The sequence below is a fragment of the Esox lucius genome, chromosome 13, assembly GCF_011004845.1.
Source record: "Esox lucius isolate fEsoLuc1 chromosome 13, fEsoLuc1.pri, whole genome shotgun sequence".
Lineage (NCBI taxonomy): Eukaryota > Metazoa > Chordata > Actinopteri > Esociformes > Esocidae > Esox > Esox lucius.
Window position 1 is genome coordinate 21,154,594 of NC_047581.1, and position 19,020 is coordinate 21,173,613.

Genomic DNA, 19,020 nt, shown 5'->3' on the forward strand with positions numbered 1-19,020 from the left:
ATTGGGTTGTCGTACGCAGTAGGCGTGCCCTTTTCTGCGTCTCTTTGAGTGCGAGCTTCGTCTTTCAGGCTGAGCTCGAGAACGGGATAGAGACTGAAGCGAATTGTGTGAAGTTACTTTGCAAATAATTGTAGCTAGATTATTTTTTTAATTTATTCACATTCAGTTTAGAGGAGTACCATGGCCTCGGGAGGAGAGTAAGTAGACATCTGTTGTTATCTAACTAAATAGCCAACGTATGTGTACTTTCACAATCAAATTAGCTATTCGACTCGGGTATTTTACCTCAGCTACGGTAACGTAATGATACTGGATATCATGCCTCTATACTAATGCTATTGTTTATGTAAGAATTAACTTATTTAGTTACGCTGACTAGTTACTAAACAACGTCCCAATGGGGGCCAGTCGAACTACTTACAATTAAATTCGTGTGTAAGGGAACTAAGCTTTATTAATTAGCTCGATAAAGCTAACATAGCTAGCTAGGTAGTTGGGCCTAATAATACCGGCACCGTTGCCTAGCCTGGGACTAGCTGGCCTGTATGCTTGTGAAGCTCATCCAATAACCTATGGTGATTAATTAGATGCTGGAAATTGCAAATACCATACTTAGAAAATGGCATTGGCGTTGTCACAAAGTACCATAATCGGGTTTTTGTCAGGTTATTTTAGACAAATTGTGTTACTCAGTGTGACTGGGGATGGCTGGCTTCAACGAACTGTCAAATCTGGTTAAAATGCCGGCCTTGTCACTAGCGACGTTACTGGGCATTAGCTAAGCTAATGCTAGCTAGAGGGCTAACACATGCTAGTCCAACGTTATCAACCTACAGTACCTAATAAACATAAATCAGAGTGTTAAGACGGTTTGGACACCTTAGGAGAGTGGTACTTTAAATGTTAGCCAGCTTCCTACTGTATACTGTTATCCAATGAAGATATGTAACACGTACCCAAGTTCCTTTGGTACATCTGTATTTAAGATGGTTTTAATAGACATTATGTGGCTAACTAGTTTGCTAGGTTGGGGTTCCCGAAAGTTGTCCTTTTGCTGTGTCATCTGCTGCTACTGGGCTAGCTAACTAGCCAATATTATCTGGGGATGAATGAACATTTATCTACTGAACAAGCACAATTAACGCGCAAAGTTACTGTAGCTAGCTAAGCTTAGTTGATTATGAAACAAAGTATCAAGTCTGAAAGCTGGCCAAATCAAGTGATGGCGCGATGTTTTATTTACTTGCTGGGTTAGTCTTCATTCATAACGGTAGTTAGCTAGCTAACAGGCATGATAAGCTAGCAACTTTTGCTAACTAGTGACGTTGCCATTTCAATATTCAGAATAGAGCAGTGATAGTGTTTATGGAATCGCCCAACAAATGCAATTCTTTAAAAAAAATGTATTTCTCTTTTTACTTAATGCTTTTGTTTACCTCTTTTATTTAGATCCAAAAATGATGATCTTTCCACTGCGATTCTGAAGCAGAAAACCAGACCTAACAGATTGATTGTCGATGAATCCATTAACGAGGACAACAGTGTGGTCTCCCTCTCTCAGGTAAGTCTGCATGGTGACAAGGTAGACTTATAAATGTTTGCTGTCTACATATTTACAGACCAAGAATTTAGCTAGTGAATTGTTGTTTTGATATCCTGCTGCTTGTGTAGAATATCCACATATGTGGTCTTTCGTTATTAAATCTGTTTCACAAGCCCCTCCACCCAACAACAATCATTTAGGGTAGGATGATCATACTGTCACCAAATCTAAATGTATCCTAATAGTTTAATGAAAACGACATTCTTCATGTGCTAATTTGTTGAATATAAGAATAAAATAGAAATGGGCTACATCAAAAGCCCATTAAAGTGAGCTGGCCATGTTGTTAGTTGATGTTTTTAACAGAACCTGGTGATTGTAACAGTAATGAATCCATACCAAATCATGAACATTAAATAATGAAAATTAGGTAGAGTATTGCAATTTAAAAAATCTATAACAACGTTGTTGTTAAAAATGCTTTAAAAAATGTAACATAAAAATAACCACTCACTCCAGGATGGTAACAGAGTATGTATAATCAGATGTGTGTGTGTATATAAAGGAAAAACTAACCAGAACTGTGTTAATAAAATAATCATTTTAATAACACTGGTTATGTTTTTATTTTGTATTCCACTGTTTTTCACATGGTCAATCCCTTCCTCTGTTAATATATTTACACTTGAAAATGCTTAGTTTACTGTCTGCCTTGGACGCCTTAGAGCATTGAAGTGTCATAAAGGGTAATACATGGGACCAATGCGTCAGATGTATTCATCTATCAACAGCCTTGATGCAACTTCTACTCCCATTGGGATAGTGTTCTCTATGCAAATAAACTCTAAAACACTCTTACGTACCTTCTTCCTAGGTTTTGCCCACACTGTTTTACCAGCCTCCTATTGGAAATCAGTGTGCGGTCTATTTTGGGTTAGATGGATGTCTTGAGTCAGTGTAAGCTTTTTTTGCATTTTACGCAGGAACTCTTAATAGTAATTGATGTCACCAGAAACCAACTAGAAATCTGAAGTTTCTAACTGCTTTGCGAATGTGACCAACCACCAAATGTTTTCATTCTTTAAAATATCTTCAATAGTTGCATTACAATGTTTTTTTTCTTAGCTATTGCTATTTATATTCTATTCTCTGTGATTTCCCCCTCAATAAAGGCTTGTTTTTTGTATGTTTTCTTGCATTATGGGTTAATATTAGTGAGCCTGCTCTTTTTGCTGCCATTGGTGGTAATATGTTTAGGAACTCATCTGTTATTATTGTGGAAAAATTCTAATGCAATGGTCAGATTTTCTCGTTCAGTGCTGGTGGTTAGCACTGTTGTATAAAAGATGCATTGATAAAACAATCTAAGTTCCACTTCTGTGAGGAAACCTTGTCCAGGTCCACTTATTCAGATACATGGTGTTCATGCTGTTTATAGGCAAAGATGGATGAGTTGCAGCTGTTCCGTGGTGACACAGTGCTGATGAAGGGGAAGAAGCGGAGGGAGTCTGTGTGTATTGTCCTCTCTGATGATACCTGCTCTGATGAGAAGGTCCGCATGAACCGTGTGGTCCGCAACAACCTTCGCGTCTGTCTGGGGGATGTCATCAGGTACGTGTCCACCAAACCATGCAGGTTTCTATGTACATGATACACCTGAAACAAATTGAGATTTGGGATGTATATATTTTTTTCCACTACAGTATCCAGCCGTGTCCTGATGTTAAGTACGGGAAAAGGATCCATGTTCTGCCTATTGATGACACAGTTGAGGGGATCACTGGAAACCTGTTTGAGGTCTACCTGAAACCCTACTTCCTAGAGGCCTACAGGCCCATTCGCAAGGGTCAGTAAACACCAACAATCATTTGGTTGAAGAAGAGTGGTTTTCTGTATTTGACTGTGTCGTGTTGTGTAGGCGACATTTTCCTGGTTCGAGGGGGTATGCGTGCGGTGGAGTTCAAGGTGGTGGAAACAGATCCCAACCCCTACTGCATTGTTGCCCCAGATACAGTCATCCACTGCGAGGGAGAGCCCATCAGGAGAGAGGTTCTTCCCAACTTATGTTTTATTTGCTGTGTTGTCTGTATAGTATTTCTGCCCCGATAGTCTGCTGTCCGACCTCAAGCTGACTTTTGTGCTTGCTGTGGTAGGATGAGGAGGAGTCCCTGAATGAGGTGGGCTATGATGATATTGGAGGCGTGAGGAAGCAGCTGGCTCAGATCAAGGAGATGGTGGAGCTGCCCCTCAGACACCCTGCACTGTTCAAGGCCATTGGAGTCAAGGTAATGCACGCGCACACAGCTCACTATCTTCAAGCCTTCTGTCACTTCACTCTCTGGTGAACATTCTGAAGTTTGAAAACGTGCTTTCTAGGCTTTAAAAGTCAAGGAATTTAATTGGCTTACTGGTGAAATAAAGCATTTTCCCGCATCGAAAACATTGTCCTGATCTTTTCTCCAGCCTCCCCGTGGTATCCTGCTGTATGGACCCCCGGGTACAGGAAAGACCCTGATTGCCAGAGCTGTTGCTAATGAGACCGGAGCATTCTTCTTCCTCATCAACGGTGAGAGGCTTAACCATAGCCTTTTACCTGCCAGGGCATCACCGTCCATTGTCCCACTCTTGTCCTGTCATTTCCCGGTAGCTTTTATGATGTGCCTCGGTGTGAGCCTTGTCTTCCTGTGTGTGTAGGTCCTGAGATCATGAGTAAGCTGGCAGGAGAGAGTGAGAGCAACCTGAGGAAGGCCTTTGAGGAGGCTGAAAAGAACTCTCCAGCCATCATTTTCATTGATGAATTGGACGCCATCGCCCCGAAGAGAGAGAAGGTGAGTGTGCAACACTGGAGAATCACAATGGAATACAAATGCATTGGAAACATCCCATCATAAAGGGCTGTACCAATAGGTGCTTAAACATTGCAGAGTGCTGTGGAAGCCTATGCGTTTGCGTGTCCTGCCGGACTGTTAACCTTGGCGTGTGTTTGTAGACCCACGGAGAAGTGGAGAGACGTATCGTGTCTCAGCTGTTGACCCTGATGGACGGGCTGAAGCAGAGGGCTCATGTCATTGTCATGGCCGCCACCAACAGACCTAACAGCATAGACGCTGCGCTTAGGAGATTCGGTATGTGCACTTTGTAACAGCGGCTTACCGATGTTGTTTTGATGTTGTGTATCGGTTGCGATAACGTGTATGTCTGCGTCCAGGGCGTTTCGATAGGGAGGTGGACATCGGGATACCTGACGCCACAGGCAGACTGGAGATCCTGCAGATCCACACCAAGAACATGAAACTGAATGACGATGTCGACCTGGAGCAGGTGGGCGGCCTACTGGACGGGGACACTTCGCCACATTCTCATGAATGCGCCGCGTCGTTTGGCACCTGCTAACTGTCTGTCTCTGCAGGTGGCTAATGAGACCCATGGCCACGTGGGGGCTGACCTGGCAGCCCTGTGCTCTGAGGCTGCTCTTCAGGCCATCCGGAAGAAGATGGACCTCATCGACCTGGAGGATGAGACCATCGACGCTGAGGTCATGAACTCCCTGGCTGTTACCATGGATGACTTTAGGGTAAGAAACACCCTACAGTATAAACTCCCACGCTACCTAGAGTTGACTTCACCCTGAATAGACTGGGGTCAGGCTGTGTCCTTTATGAACTGGTCTTGATTAACAGAGCGGTTAGGGTTTTTTATATACCTTCATAAAGAGTGTCTTTAACTTTTTTTCATGTAATGTTACTCTGGTCAATGTTATGTCTGTTTTCACTAAGAACTACTGGATATACATTTTTATAGATATTGTCATGTTAACTGTGTTGGGCTCCATTTTGGACATATTGTCCTGGCTTAGTGAATTGACTGTGATACTCAACCTGTTTGTGTGTCAGTGGGCTCTGAGTCAGAGTAACCCATCAGCCCTGAGGGAGACCGTGGTGGAGGTTCCCAACATCACCTGGGGGGACATCGGAGGACTGGAGGACGTCAAGAGGGAGCTGCAGGAGCTGGTGCAGGTATGAACACACACACGCGCGCACTCTCACTCTCTCTGTCACTCTCCCCTAACCATCTCTATCTTTCTCCTGTAGTACCCAGTGGAGCACCCAGATAAGTTCCTGAAGTTCGGCATGACTCCATCTAAGGGAGTGTTGTTCTACGGGCCCCCAGGTTGTGGTAAGACCCTGCTGGCCAAGGCCATTGCTAACGAGTGCCAGGCCAACTTCATCTCCATCAAAGGACCTGAGCTCCTCACCATGTGGTTTGGCGAGTCGGAGGCAAACGTCAGGGAGATCTTTGACAAGGTATGTGTTAGTGTCCCGTGGTAGCTCCGTAACGGCAGAGAAAAAAGGTGTAAAAATAACAACACCTTTAGACGGAATTAATGCAGCACACCGGCCTTCGGGTCAGGACATCTGCCTTGGGGGGGGGACGTACCTGTTAAAGTACTGTAAGGGTAAAAAAATAAAAAATAAAAAAAGGTACCCAATTAAATGCTATAATATACTGTACTGAAATGCAGTTTCTTCTTGAGCTCTACATCTTCTGGCCAAACTAAACCTGTGACCATTAAGCATTGAATACTGTAGGACTGAGTTAAACCCTTCCTCTGGATGCTATAACCATATCTGGATGTTAACCAGGAGTGTGTGGTCTAATGTTCTGGGTGTTTCTGTGTTTGCAGGCTCGCCAGGCGGCCCCCTGCGTGTTGTTCTTTGATGAGCTAGACTCCATAGCGAAGGCCCGAGGTGGAAATGTGGGAGACGGGGGCGGAGCCGCCGACCGTGTCATCAACCAGATCCTGACTGAGATGGACGGAATGTCCAGCAAGAAGAACGTCTTCATCATCGGAGCCACCAATCGCCCTGACATCATAGACCCGGCCATTCTCCGACCTGGCCGCCTGGACCAGCTCATATACATCCCACTGCCTGACGAGAAGAGCCGGATCAATATTCTCAAGGCTAACCTCCGCAAGAGCCCCATTAGCAAGGTAGAGCCCACACACTGCCCATTATCATGTCCTCATCATGTTTCTGTAGCAAGGGCTGATGATGCGTTTCTGGACACAAGATTGTCTCATGTCAATACGGATGATGTTTCAGATGCTGTAGGTCTGTCTATGGCCTTGAGGATTTTTTTTAAACCCGGTTTCCTCTCTGGTCCTATAGGATGTTGATCTGGACTTCCTGGCTAAGATGACCAATGGTTTCTCGGGTGCTGACCTCACAGAGATCTGCCAGCGGGCCTGTAAGCTGGCCATCAGAGAGTGCATTGAGAATGAAATTCGCAGAGAGCGGGAGAGGCAGACCAATCCCTCTGCTATGGTCAGTTCACACTCCTCCCTCGCATGTCATTAATCCATTTCTGACTGCTTTTCCTCTCCAGTTAATGCCCCCCCCCCTTTATTCTCGCCTCCAGGAGGTGGAGGAGGATGATCCAGTGCCAGAGATCACAAAGGTCCACTTTGAGGAGGCCATGCGATTCGCTCGCCGCTCTGTCAGTGACAATGACATTCGCAAATACGAGATGTTTGCCCAGACTCTGCAACAGAGCCGAGGATTTGGCAGCTTCAGGTATGCTCTGCGGACTCTGTCGTGGATTTCGGCTCTTAAGACCAGTCTTAAAAGACTGTTTAATATGTGGATGTGCAAAAATTACTTCTCCCATGGAAAGCCCTTTCCATTTGTAGGTAAGGCGAAGTTAGCTAGCACAGCACATACAGAAACCCCAAACCCTGGTCTGTCGGGGCTGCTTTGTTTTTATAAACTCTGTGCATACATAGTATTGTTTTACAAGCAGCAGTGGTTCATATTGTTGGTTACATGGATAAATCAGCATTGGTTAAAGGCAGTACATGAACTGGGACTGTGATACTAGATTGTCAGAAATAAATGACTCGCCTTTTGCGATTGAGGAGGCTTTGCTTCCATTCACATGGTGATAATCATGGTTGTTAATAGCGTTCCCTGAGAATTAAAATGAAATGGAAAATAGGATTAGTGACTGTTTAATGTGCTTTAAGTCCTGTGGAAGTGATATATGGCCAATATAATGTACCTCGCCTGAGTGTTTGACGCAGTGATGTAATGTGGAGTGCCTGGATGAAGCCTTAAGCTTCTGTATATTGGCCATTTACCCCAAATCCCAAGGTGTGTTTTATTGCCTTACAAATGCAATTGTGTGTGTTGTTATTGCTGTGGTATACACTCATAATGCAGAATTTGGCAGATCAGCATTCGTGGCTCGACCTGCCCAGTTTATAATGGTGGATGTTGTCTCTCTGTCAGGTTCCCATCCAGTGCTGCTGGGGGCAGCGGTCCCAGCCAAGGTACCGGGGGAACTGGTGGGGGCCCAGTGTTTAACGAGGATAACGATGACGACCTGTACGGATAGACAGATGGACAGACAGGCGGGGCCAAATGGTGGCCCGCCCTTTCACACCTGTACAAACACTCAAACCCCATTGACCATTTTTATGACTCTGCTTCTTTCATGTGTTTCTTTTTGTATGATGATTCCTCTGGTGGAGAAGGCATGTAGTGGCCTGGTTTGGGTGGGGCGGGGTCAGTGGATGGAGGTGTATTAAAGGTGATTGGTTGACTGATGTGGCGAGCGGGAGGGGGTGGGGGGGGGGTTGAGTGGCCTCATTCTGAGTTTATTATCACAACCTTATGACCGGCTTTAGTGGGGGGAGTCTATCCAAGACTGTAAGAATGAAAAATTAAAAAAAAAAATTGCTAGTGACTTCATTTTTTTATGAATAGTAGCATATAATGTATGGAAAGTTTGAAAATGTTGTTGAAAATAAAATCTCACGAAATGACTGTTTATGACGTTAATGATTTTGTTCTAGTCACCTGGTTCTCGATGATACGAAGTTGTCTGACCAGTTTTCTCATTCTTTCAGATTGGATATCATGTCACTCTGTCTTAATATGTTCTGATGTATTTTCAATGGGAGCTAAAGCAAGACCTCATGTCTACAGTTTGGTTACTAGGCTCGTTACCACTCATGTATTCACAGACCTCCCTCCAACTGGGTTTGTTATCCATTCTCCTCGCCATAACATGTCCTCTTAGTCATCTCTGACTACCATTGGCCTCTAAGATTTAAATATCTGTAAAAGGAATTTACTACACGAGCTGTCATATTTTATTTATTTTTTAAGTTTTGAAGATGTGTTCTGGGACATCCCAATTCAGCTGAATGCATGTTATTAATGTGTGTGGTCTGAGTGGAATTGCTATCATACAGTCAGTCAGCCATAACATTTCACATTTTAAAGTGACAAAGGTTTTTATTACATGGGTGGGACACCATCACATGACCTGGTACACATTTTTCAGGGAGACTTTTTGCTTTGCAGGGCCACTGTACCACTGGTCACCAGAAATACAGTAATGCATATTTAATTTCTGCAATCCCTTTATTCTCCACACACTGTCACTATTGAATAGACCCATGCAGCCATATAGAGCTGGGATCCCTAATCTTGAGTAGCACCCCCTGTGTTTTCATGCATTACAGTTCCTTTATTTAAAAACAGTAATTCTAAATAATTATGCAGATCTATAGAAAATGTATGTGACCATAGTCAATATCATTTGATGTTGGTGTAGCAAAAACATGAAACTGGTCTCTTGTTTGAATGGTGCACAAGTTACTATTTTAGGGTTCATTAATATTAATTGTGGAAATGTATACACAGTCATATTGAAAACATGTTGAAGTATTTTAATTTGGGAATTTTAATATGTGAAATAATGTTGGTTTGGTCTCTAGCTTACATAAGTCGCAACCAAGAGCTACTCTTAACATCACATTAAAGTAAACCAAAAACTGTGTATATTTCTCACTATTTTATTGATTTAGATCAGTTTGCCTAGTGTTGTCAGAAATGTGCCCTCACCAGAACCTGACAAAGCTGTTACCGTGCACCAGAGAAGGCTTCAGACAGGTATCAATATACTTCTCACTCTTCTTCTGACATATTTTAGTCTTTGTGTTGCAGAAATGTTTCAATTGCACAGATGGCTCCATGGGGTTCTTCCTCCGGTTTTCATTCCATGCTTTATGGTCTGTCTAATACTTTATTATTCTGATTGTTACCTTTCTGCCATAATGTTCTATTCACTGCAACACACCTTACAAGGCCATACCTAGTTTGACTTTTTACAGTCGCCGCATACTTTGTCAGATGATTCCACATGCTCAGCTTTACAGGATTTCCTTTTGTCACTCTAGAGCAGTTTCTCAACTCTGCTCCTGGATGCCCCCCCCGCCCTGCATGTTTTAGATTTCTCTGTGCCCTAACATACCTGATGTAGCTCATGACTTGAAAATGAGCTCAACAATTGAATCAGGTGTGACAGAGCAAGCAGAGATCTAAAACATGCAGGGCAGGGGGGCACCCAGGAGCAGGGTTGAGAAACACTGCTCTAGAACATTTCCTTGGGATACTGCTCATCAGATAAAGCTTTTCCGCTTCCACTGTCTTGAACTTTCTTTGTTTCGTCAAGTTTGTTTAACCTTTCTTTGTGCCATCTCAGAAGATATTTACAGATCATTTACATTTTGGACAGCACACATTCTTTTTAATTGTATTTTATATTTGTACTTATTCTAATGATTAGAAGTGCAGGTATACTTTAAGCCCAGATTAATGACTAAGCAATTTTCTCAAGTGGCGTAAGACATCTGCACAATACTTGTGTGTCATTTCTGTACGTCCAGAAATGCATGCAGAAACGAAGGTTCCCAGCTTTGACACCATATTGTTTACTGTTTAGCTACAGTAATGAGATCATGAGATAGTTTGTGGCCTTCATGTTCTCTGTAATTGTCTGTTTTGGATGTTTTCCAACCGTTTGGGTAACAGATCAATGCAGACTTTGACCTCTTTCTGTTTAAAATATAAATGATTCCTGAGCTTCACACACTGACACACGAACTACTCACAGCTCACTCTACCTAGATTCTATACATGGACACTGCTTATGCTCTGTAACAGTTTTGTTTGAAACTTTTTCCTCTTGGGTGTACATGCTGCTTGTAATAAAGGTCAGTGGAGAGCTTAGAATAACCATAATTTAAACTATGTTGCTAAAACAGATAGCAGATGTGATGGATTGTGATTTGATTGGCATAACCATCAGCTAGTCAACTTATTATGGACATTGTACTATGCTCTACTACAGCATGTGAGATGGTAAATGCTGTCATGTTATTCAGTAATGAACTCTCATGAAGCAAGCCTTTTACTCACTTTATATATAAGCTACTTTTATATAGTTACAGAAAGTCAAAATGTGTACCCCCACATGGTATTTCTTTATTTTTGCTATTTTCCACATTGTAGAAAAATGTAATTTAATTAAAACTATGAAATAACACATATATTCATGTAGTTAAGTGTTAAAAATCTAAATACATTTATATTTTTTATTTGTTAAAGTAGCCACCCTTTGCCTTGATGACAGCTTTGCACCCTTGGGATTCTCTCAACCAGCTTGATGAAGTAGTCATCTGGAATGCATTTCAATTAATAGATGTGTCTTGTTAAAAATTAAGTAGTGGAATTTCTTTTCTTATTAATGTGTTTGAGCTAATCAGTTGTGCTGGGACTAGGTAGGGTTGGTATACAGAAAGCCATCATAATTTCCAGTATGGTAGGTTCAGAGGTCATTTAAAATGCTTGTATGAGAAAGAAGTGGGTGGATTTAGCTGTAAACTGTACTATGTATGATAATAATAGGTATTATCCTGGTCTTATATGTAAGTTAATGAATTCAGTGATCATCTGTTACACGGTAATAAGACTTATAATGGTGGCTTTGCTAGAGCTCAAACCTGGTCAGCTGAGTACTACTTGGAGCATACAGAGACGTTTAGGTCTGTAGAGATGGGCACAATGTTGACACCTCATACACCCCATTCATAGTGTTCGAATGTTTCTGTCTTCCTACCAGACTGCCTGCCTTTCAGAACCTCAGTACTGAACAATGAGTTCTTTCCTGACTCTTTCTTCTGGGCAGATGTTGCCTCTGATGGGCCTAGGCACATGGAAAAGTGCCCCTGGACAGGTGAATATGCTTTTAAAGTTCAGTTATTCATTTGTCATGCAAATGTCTTGTTATATACATGTGTCTGGAAATAGCAGGTATTGTTCTTTTCAGTCTTTATCCCTGATGATGTATTCAGTTTTGTATGTCTCAAGATGTACATTTCCACATGTGCATGGGCTTTCTTTTCATGATGGTGAAAGGAAAAACAAGAATTTGCAGGTAAATGTGGTGGGACACTACAAACAGAGCCTAGCATTTTAGTAAATTCATGGCCCTATGACATGACATTTGGTTGGAAAACAGAGATGGTCCTTCAATTCTTCCTCAAACCAGTGTAATGTGAACATAGACAATGTAAGTGTCTGTGTGTCTCTGCAGGTGAAGCAGGCAGTACTAACTGCTCTAGACTGTGGCTACAGACACATTGATTGTGCTGCGGCTTATGGTAACGAGCAGGAGGTGGGAGAGGCACTGGCTGTGAAGCTGGGAACAGGAACGGTGAGCCTGCTTCCAGGGTCATTCTCTCTCACACACACCAACTTCGCTTCCGGGATGATTTTGGCTACGCTTCCAAGACCATTCTTACACTGCTCAGTCCAAGACAATTCTGGCACACGCACACACTTTTCCTTTCCGTTCAAAATGTGTTTTCTTTAAACATGACTACAAAAAACAAACCTGAACCTAACCTTTAATTCTAGATGAAACTCCAATTTTAACAATTAGTCTATAAACGTAAGTCCCCTATTTCTACATAGGGACTGTCCTAGTTTTACTGTCCCTGAAGGGGGTTTTTGGAACTCAAAAATATCGTAAAACCTGTAGAAAATAATCATCCAGTTGAGGAAAAAGAGACATTTGATAAGAGGTAATTGGGGAACTCTGTGTGGTTGTTGTTGCTGTTGCCCAGGTCCTGCGTCGTGAGGATGTGTTTCTCACCTCTAAGTTGTGGAACACACAGCATCATCCTGATGATGTGGAGGCGGCCTGCAGGAAGAGTCTACTGGACCTGGGGCTGGACTATCTGGACCTCTACCTCATGCACTGGCCCATGGCCTTCCAGTGAGCAACACACCCCCAATCACACCTCGACTAATATCAGCACTAGAACCCAGGCCCGCATGTTAATGATCGTCTGAGTTGCCCGCGTGTGTTCCAGACGGGGGACGGACTTACTACCCAGACGGGCTGATGGGAGGGTTTGTTACGACCACATACACTACACGGAAACCTGGGTTGCCATGGAGAACCTGGTTGATAAGGGGCTGGTCAGAGCTATTGGTCTGTCAAACTTCAATGCCAGACAGACAGATGATGTCGTCAGCATCGCCAAACACAAGCCTGTGGTCAACCAGGTGTGTGTGTGTGTGTGTGTGAGAGAGTACAGTTTCTCTTTGTGTGTGTGTTGGTGTAACGCTGTGTGTTTATAGGTGGAGTGTCACCCATACCTCTCCCAGACTGACCTGCTGAGTCACTGCAGGTATGTGGCTGGCTGGGTTCATGGATTCTATCAGTGGCTATATCTGTATTCCAGGGATGTGTGTGAGACACACATCCATGTGTGTATTCCAGGGCTGTGGGTGTGTGTTTGATGGCCTACAGCCCTCTGGGTAGTGGAGACCGGCCCTGGGCCTCACCTGACCAACCCTGCCTGCTGCAGGACCCTGAATTAAAGTCTATCGCCCTACGCCACCGCAAGACCCCTGCTCAGGTCATACTCAGGTACAGCATACTATCCCACACATCTGTGTAACTTGCTCAAATGTTATAAGCTGTGTTTAGCTGTGTGTCTGTCTCCAGGTGGCAGGTGCAGAGAGGAGTTGCCTGTATCCCCAAGAGTGTCACTCCTTCCAGGATACAGGAGAACATGCAGGTGAGGAGGACAGCGTCATCCAGTGGAAGGAAAACACAACACTTTCAACATTTGGAAACTACTCACCTCTTCCATAATCTTTGTTTGTTTGCTTTAGGCAGAAATATTTCAGTGTAGCCACTGTGATTTTATCTGGAGTGGGTATTTGTCTCTGATTGACAGGTTTTCGACTTCTCCCTGTCGGATGAAGACATGAAGCAGATTGAGTTGTTCAACAGAAACAAGAGATACATCGTTCCGACTGTGGAGGTGAGTTCTGATCGTCACAGTGAGACCTCATGATGCATGTCACAGTCTAACATCTACTTCCCTGTCACAGTCTAACACCTACTTCCCATCACAGTCTAGCACCTACTTCCTCATCACAGACTAGCACCTACTTCCCTGTCACAGTCTAACACCTACTTCCCATCACAGTCTAGCACCTACTTCCCTGTCACAGTCTAACACCTACTTCCCATCACAGTCTAGCACCTACTTCCCTGTCACAGTCTAACACCTACTTCCCATCACAGTCTAGCACCTACTTCCCTGTCACAGTCTAACACCTACTTCCCATCACAGTCTAGCACCTACTTCCTCATCACAGACTAGCACCTACTTCCCTGTCACAGTCTAACACCTACTTCCCATCACAGTCTAGCACCTACTTCCCTGTCACAGTCTAACACCTACTTCCCATCACAGTCTAGCACCTACTTCCCTGTCACAGTCTAACACCTACTTCCCATCACAGTCTAGCACCTACTTCCCGTCACAGTCTAACACCTACTTCCCTGTCACAGTCTAACACCTACTTCCCATCACAGTCTAGCACCTACTTCCCTGTCACAGTCTAACACCTACTTCCCATCACAGTCTAGCACCTACTTCCCATCACAGTCTAGCACCTACTTCCCTGTCACAGTCTAACACCTACTTCCCATCACAGTCTAGCACCTACAGTGGGGAGAACAAGTATTTGATACACTGCCGATTTTGCATGGTTAAATCGGCAGTGCATGTAGAGGTCTGTAATTTTTATCATAGCTACACTTCAACTGTAAGTGACGGAATCTAAAACAAAAATCCAGAAAATCACATTGTATGATTTTTAAATAATTAATTTGCATTTAATTGCATGACATAAGTATTTGATCACCTACCAACAAGTAAGATGTCCGGCTCTCACAGACCTGTTAGTTTTTCTTTAAGAAGCCCTCCTGTTCTCCACTCATTACCTGTATTAACTGCACCTGTTTGAACTCGTTACTGGAAAAAAGACACCTGTCCACACACTCAATCAAACAGACTCCAACCTCTCCACAATGGCCAAGACCAGAGAGCTGTGTAAGGACATCAGGGATACAATTGTAGACCTGCACAAGGCTGGGATGGGTTACAGGACAGTAGGCAAGCAACTTGGAGAGAAGGCAACAACTGTTGGCGCAATTATTAGAAAATGGAAGAAGTTCAACATGACGGTCAATCTCCCTCGGTCTGGGGTTCCATGCAAGATCTGACCTTGTGGGGCATCAATGATCATGAGGAAGGTGAGGGATCAGCCCAGAACTACACGGCAGGACCTGGTCAATGACCTGAAGAGAGCTGGGACCACAGTCTCAAAGAAAACCATTAGTAACACACTACGCCGTCATGGATTAAAATCCTGCAGCGCACACAAGGTCCCCCTGCTCAAGCCAGCGCATGTCCAGGCCCGTCTGAAGTTTGCCAATGACCATCTAGATGATCTAGAGGAGGAATGGGAGGTCATGTGGTCTGATGAGACAAAAATAGAGCTTTTTGGTCTAAACTCCACTTGCCGTGTTTGGAGGAAGAAGAAGGATAAGTACAACCCCAAGAGCACCATCCCAACCGTGAAGCATGGAGGTGGAAACATCATTCTTTGGGGATGCTTTTCTGCAATGGGGACAGGACGACTGCACTGTATTGAGGGGAGGATGGATTGGGCCATGTATCGCGAGATCTTGGCCAACAACCTCCTTCCCTCAGTAAGAGCATTGAAGATGGGTCGTAGGTGGGTCTTCCAGCATTACAACGACCCGAAACACACAGCCAGGGCAACTAAGGAGTGGCTCCGTAAGAAGCATCTCAAGGCCTAGCCAGTCTCCAGACCTCCAGTCTCCAGACCTGATCCCAATAGAAAATCTTTGGAGGGAGCTGAAAGTCCCAAAACCTGAAGGATCTGGAGAAGGTCTGTATGGAGGAGTGGGCCAAAATCCCTGTTGCAGTGTGTGCAAACCTGGTCAAGAACTACAGGAAACGTATGATCTCTGTAATTGCAAACAAAGGTTTCTGTACCAAATATTAAGTTCTACTTTTCTGATGCATCAAATACTTATGTCATGCATTAAAATGCGAATTAATTACTTAAAAATCAATGTGATTTTCTGGATTTTTTTTTAGATTCCGTCACTCACAGTTTTACAGACTACATGCTTTCATAAGTGGGGAAACCTGCAACATCGGCAGTGTATCAAATACTTGTTGTCCCCACTGTACTTCCCTGTCACAGTCTAGCACCTACTTACTAGTGCCTACTTCCTCATCACAGCCAGGCAGGTAAAGCAGACGATGATGCAGTGTGAGACTCCACATGTTCAGTAGAGCTCTGGGTTTTTCTGGTGGTGCAGAGCTTAACTGTGTCAATTGTCTTCCCAGAGGGATGGAAAGGGAGTGGCGAGGGATGCAGAGCATCCTTACTTCCCCTTCAATGACCCCTACTGACCCAGGGTTTGAAGACAGACCTGCAGACCTGCTGCAGACCTGCCGTCACTAGGCCCTGTCACTGTAGATTTGTTTTCATTAGACAAGAATCATATGTAATGCAGCTCACGTTGCCTTAGTGAGAATCAGCCTATACACACTGTATAAAATAACATTTTGGGTTTTCTTTTACTCCTTGATTTTTCTTCTACTGATCCAGTGTTTCTATGCATGAATATCTAATCTGAGATGATTGGTCAAAGTATGAAATAAAGGATGAAATTAAGTATAAAAATGTTCCTTCTTGTCTTTGAAAATGACCATAGATCTGGGCGTTGGATAGGTGAAAGCATTAGGGTGGTGGTAGCCTCCACTCCTCAAATAAACACACCAGACCATTAGCTCAGTACTTGGTTTATTGATAATCATAGTAAAATTTTATTCACATGAGAAAACCTTTTTAAAACTACAGAAGCAAGAAAAACATTTTCACACAGCACCAGACCAAGGCTCACTTCCTGCTTTAGCCCCACTTTACATCTACATAGAACTGGTCGCTCTTCTGCTTGACAAGCAACAATGTTAAATACAGATTAAGTCCCACAGCTTTCTGCCAGTCCCTCTTAGCCTGTCCTGTATGCCTTCAGTGTTGAACAAAACAAACATGTTTGGCACCACCTATAGGCAGAGTTGGGAACAACAGCTACAGCATCACCAAGTATACTTACATATTCCTTCATCTCTACTATACAATAAACGCACCTTCAATAGAAAATAGATTACATTTCAGGGAAAAGTGGACCAAGAAAGTGGTCTTCGTTTAGTCCTGAAGTCATGTATGGTCTGGTACCAGTGCCAGACTGAGAGGTCCCTCAGTGTGTTCCAGGTCACTGCAGCAACCACACAGTCAGTGATCTGGCCTGAGGCTTGAACACACACTGAGTATCAGCACCTCAAACATTCTTCTGCTTGAGCACCACTTATCACTATAATATCTAGATGTTTTTAATAATGGCTTGAAAATATCGTGGAGGTCCGGCTCCTTAACATAAACAGTACCGGAATTGAGTGCAAGCATCTATTTCCCTCTGTCACATTGTGTCACGGTAAATGCCCACCCCCACTGCCAGACCACCTCCACAGCACATCAATCATGGGCCACGGCTCAGGGAGGGTGACATTAAATGTGTCATTCTGAACCTTCTAAAGTTTCAATGAAATGTGTCTTTGCGTTCTCTGTGTGTGTGTGTCCAAATTAAGGCACTTACCAGTCCCTCAGTGAGTTGGGGAGAGCTTAAGGCAGTTATTAAAGACTCACAGGTATTCCCCCTCAGATACAAACACCACAGGGGGAAAGAACCCACAGTTGAGGCCTGGATGAAACACACCATGATCACCTATAGTGAAGTACACAGTCCATCATGTTATAACTAAACTTTAAACAGTCATCACATGCTCATTGACACTTGCTGATTATGAGGACAAGCAAATCCAAGTCTCTTGGACAAACTGTACATCCAGGTCAGTGGTTCTGCGATAGTGGCCATGTCCAGCAGAAAAAACACAGAAGATGCTTTATTAACACAGAAACAGCTGTGAAATTCAAACAGAGAGCATAGACTGAAGTTGCTATGCTGGTGTAGACGAACAAAAATAGTGGATTTTCCTCTGGAAAAGCCTTAATCTTCTCTTTTTTGAATAGTGTTTCTCTCATTCCATTCATAAGAAGCAGAGAATGAGTGGGGTATGTATAAAATCCTTAATAAATTTGTAGAAATAAAATAGTGTTAAGAAAAGGAGTTCTGAAAAAAGCCAAGTACGCACTGAGGCGTTCCTCCGTGCCTCTCCACCAATGTTTGTGCTTGAGCACACAGGGGAAAAACTATAAAACTGCAGTTCCTTATGGAACATCTGTCATCTGCAGGAGAAAAAACAAGTTCCCTTAAACATGAGTGCCGGTGTTATGTTGTGTGGTCAAAACAACCATGAAATGAGTACGGTGAGTTCCGACTGTTAAAAAAAAAAAAAGTGTGTTTCTGTACATGGTGGGACGGTAGGTATGGAGGGTGTTTGTGGTAGGATGGAAGGTTTAGAGAGTGTATGTGGTAGGTATAGAGGGTGTCTATTGTAGGATGGTAGGTTTAGAGGGTGTATATTGTAGGTGTATATTGTAGGATGGTAGGTATAGAGGGTGTATATTGTAGGTGTATATTGTAGGATGGTAGGTATAGAGGGTGTATGTGGTAGGATAGTAGGTATGGAGGGTGTATATGGTAAGATGGTAGGTTTAGAGGGTGTATATGGTAAGATGGTAAGTATGGAGGGTGTATATGGTAAGATGGTAGGTGTCTCATCTCATCTTCATCCGCTTATCCGGTATCGGGTCGCGGGGGCAGCAGCTCCAGCAGGGGTCCCCAAACGTCCCTTTCCCGAGCCACATTTACCAGCTCTGACTGGGAGATCCTGAGGCGTTTCCAGGCCAGTGTCGAAATATAATCTCTCCACCTAGTCCTGGGCCTACCCCAAGGTCTCCTCCCAGGTCCTAGGTATAGAGGGTGTATTTTGTAGGATGGTAGGTTTAGAGGGTGTATGTGGTAAGATGGTAGGTTTAGAGGGTGTATGTGGTAAGATGGTAGGTATGGAGGGTGTATATGGTAAGATGGTAGATATGGAGAGTGTATATGGTAAGATGGTAGGTATGGAGGGTGTATATGGTAAGATGGTAGATATGGAGAGTGTATATGGTAAGATGGTAGGTATGGAGGGTGTATATGGTAAGATGGTAGATATGGAGAGTGTATATGGTAAGATGGTAGATATGGAGAGTGTA

The 19,020-nt window shown here is 43.5% G+C and overlaps 2 protein-coding genes across 2 annotated transcripts; both read left to right on the forward strand.

Annotated features, from left to right (window-relative positions):
- The first annotated feature begins 42 nt into the window (after positions 1–42).
- vcp (valosin containing protein) lies at positions 43–8,374 on the forward strand. The gene is made up of 17 exons (XM_010896318.4): positions 43–197; positions 1,450–1,561; positions 2,982–3,154; positions 3,247–3,389; positions 3,462–3,592; positions 3,697–3,828; positions 4,007–4,109; positions 4,238–4,371; positions 4,533–4,668; positions 4,752–4,864; positions 4,953–5,117; positions 5,437–5,559; positions 5,635–5,847; positions 6,228–6,536; positions 6,715–6,870; positions 6,965–7,119; positions 7,834–8,374. Exons 1-17 carry the CDS (start codon positions 181–183, stop codon positions 7,937–7,939), a joined length of 2,421 nt encoding a protein of 806 aa, XP_010894620.3. The 5' UTR covers positions 43–180; the 3' UTR covers positions 7,940–8,374.
- Positions 8,375–10,328: 1,954 nt separating this feature from the next.
- Positions 10,329–16,479, forward strand: akr1a1a (aldo-keto reductase family 1, member A1a (aldehyde reductase)). The gene is made up of 10 exons (XM_010896317.5): positions 10,329–10,607; positions 11,516–11,629; positions 11,990–12,109; positions 12,522–12,673; positions 12,771–12,966; positions 13,042–13,091; positions 13,184–13,333; positions 13,412–13,484; positions 13,647–13,733; positions 16,146–16,479. Exons 2-10 carry the CDS (start codon positions 11,549–11,551, stop codon positions 16,209–16,211), a joined length of 975 nt encoding a protein of 324 aa, XP_010894619.2. The 5' UTR covers positions 10,329–10,607; positions 11,516–11,548; the 3' UTR covers positions 16,212–16,479.
- Positions 16,480–19,020: the final 2,541 nt, after the last annotated feature.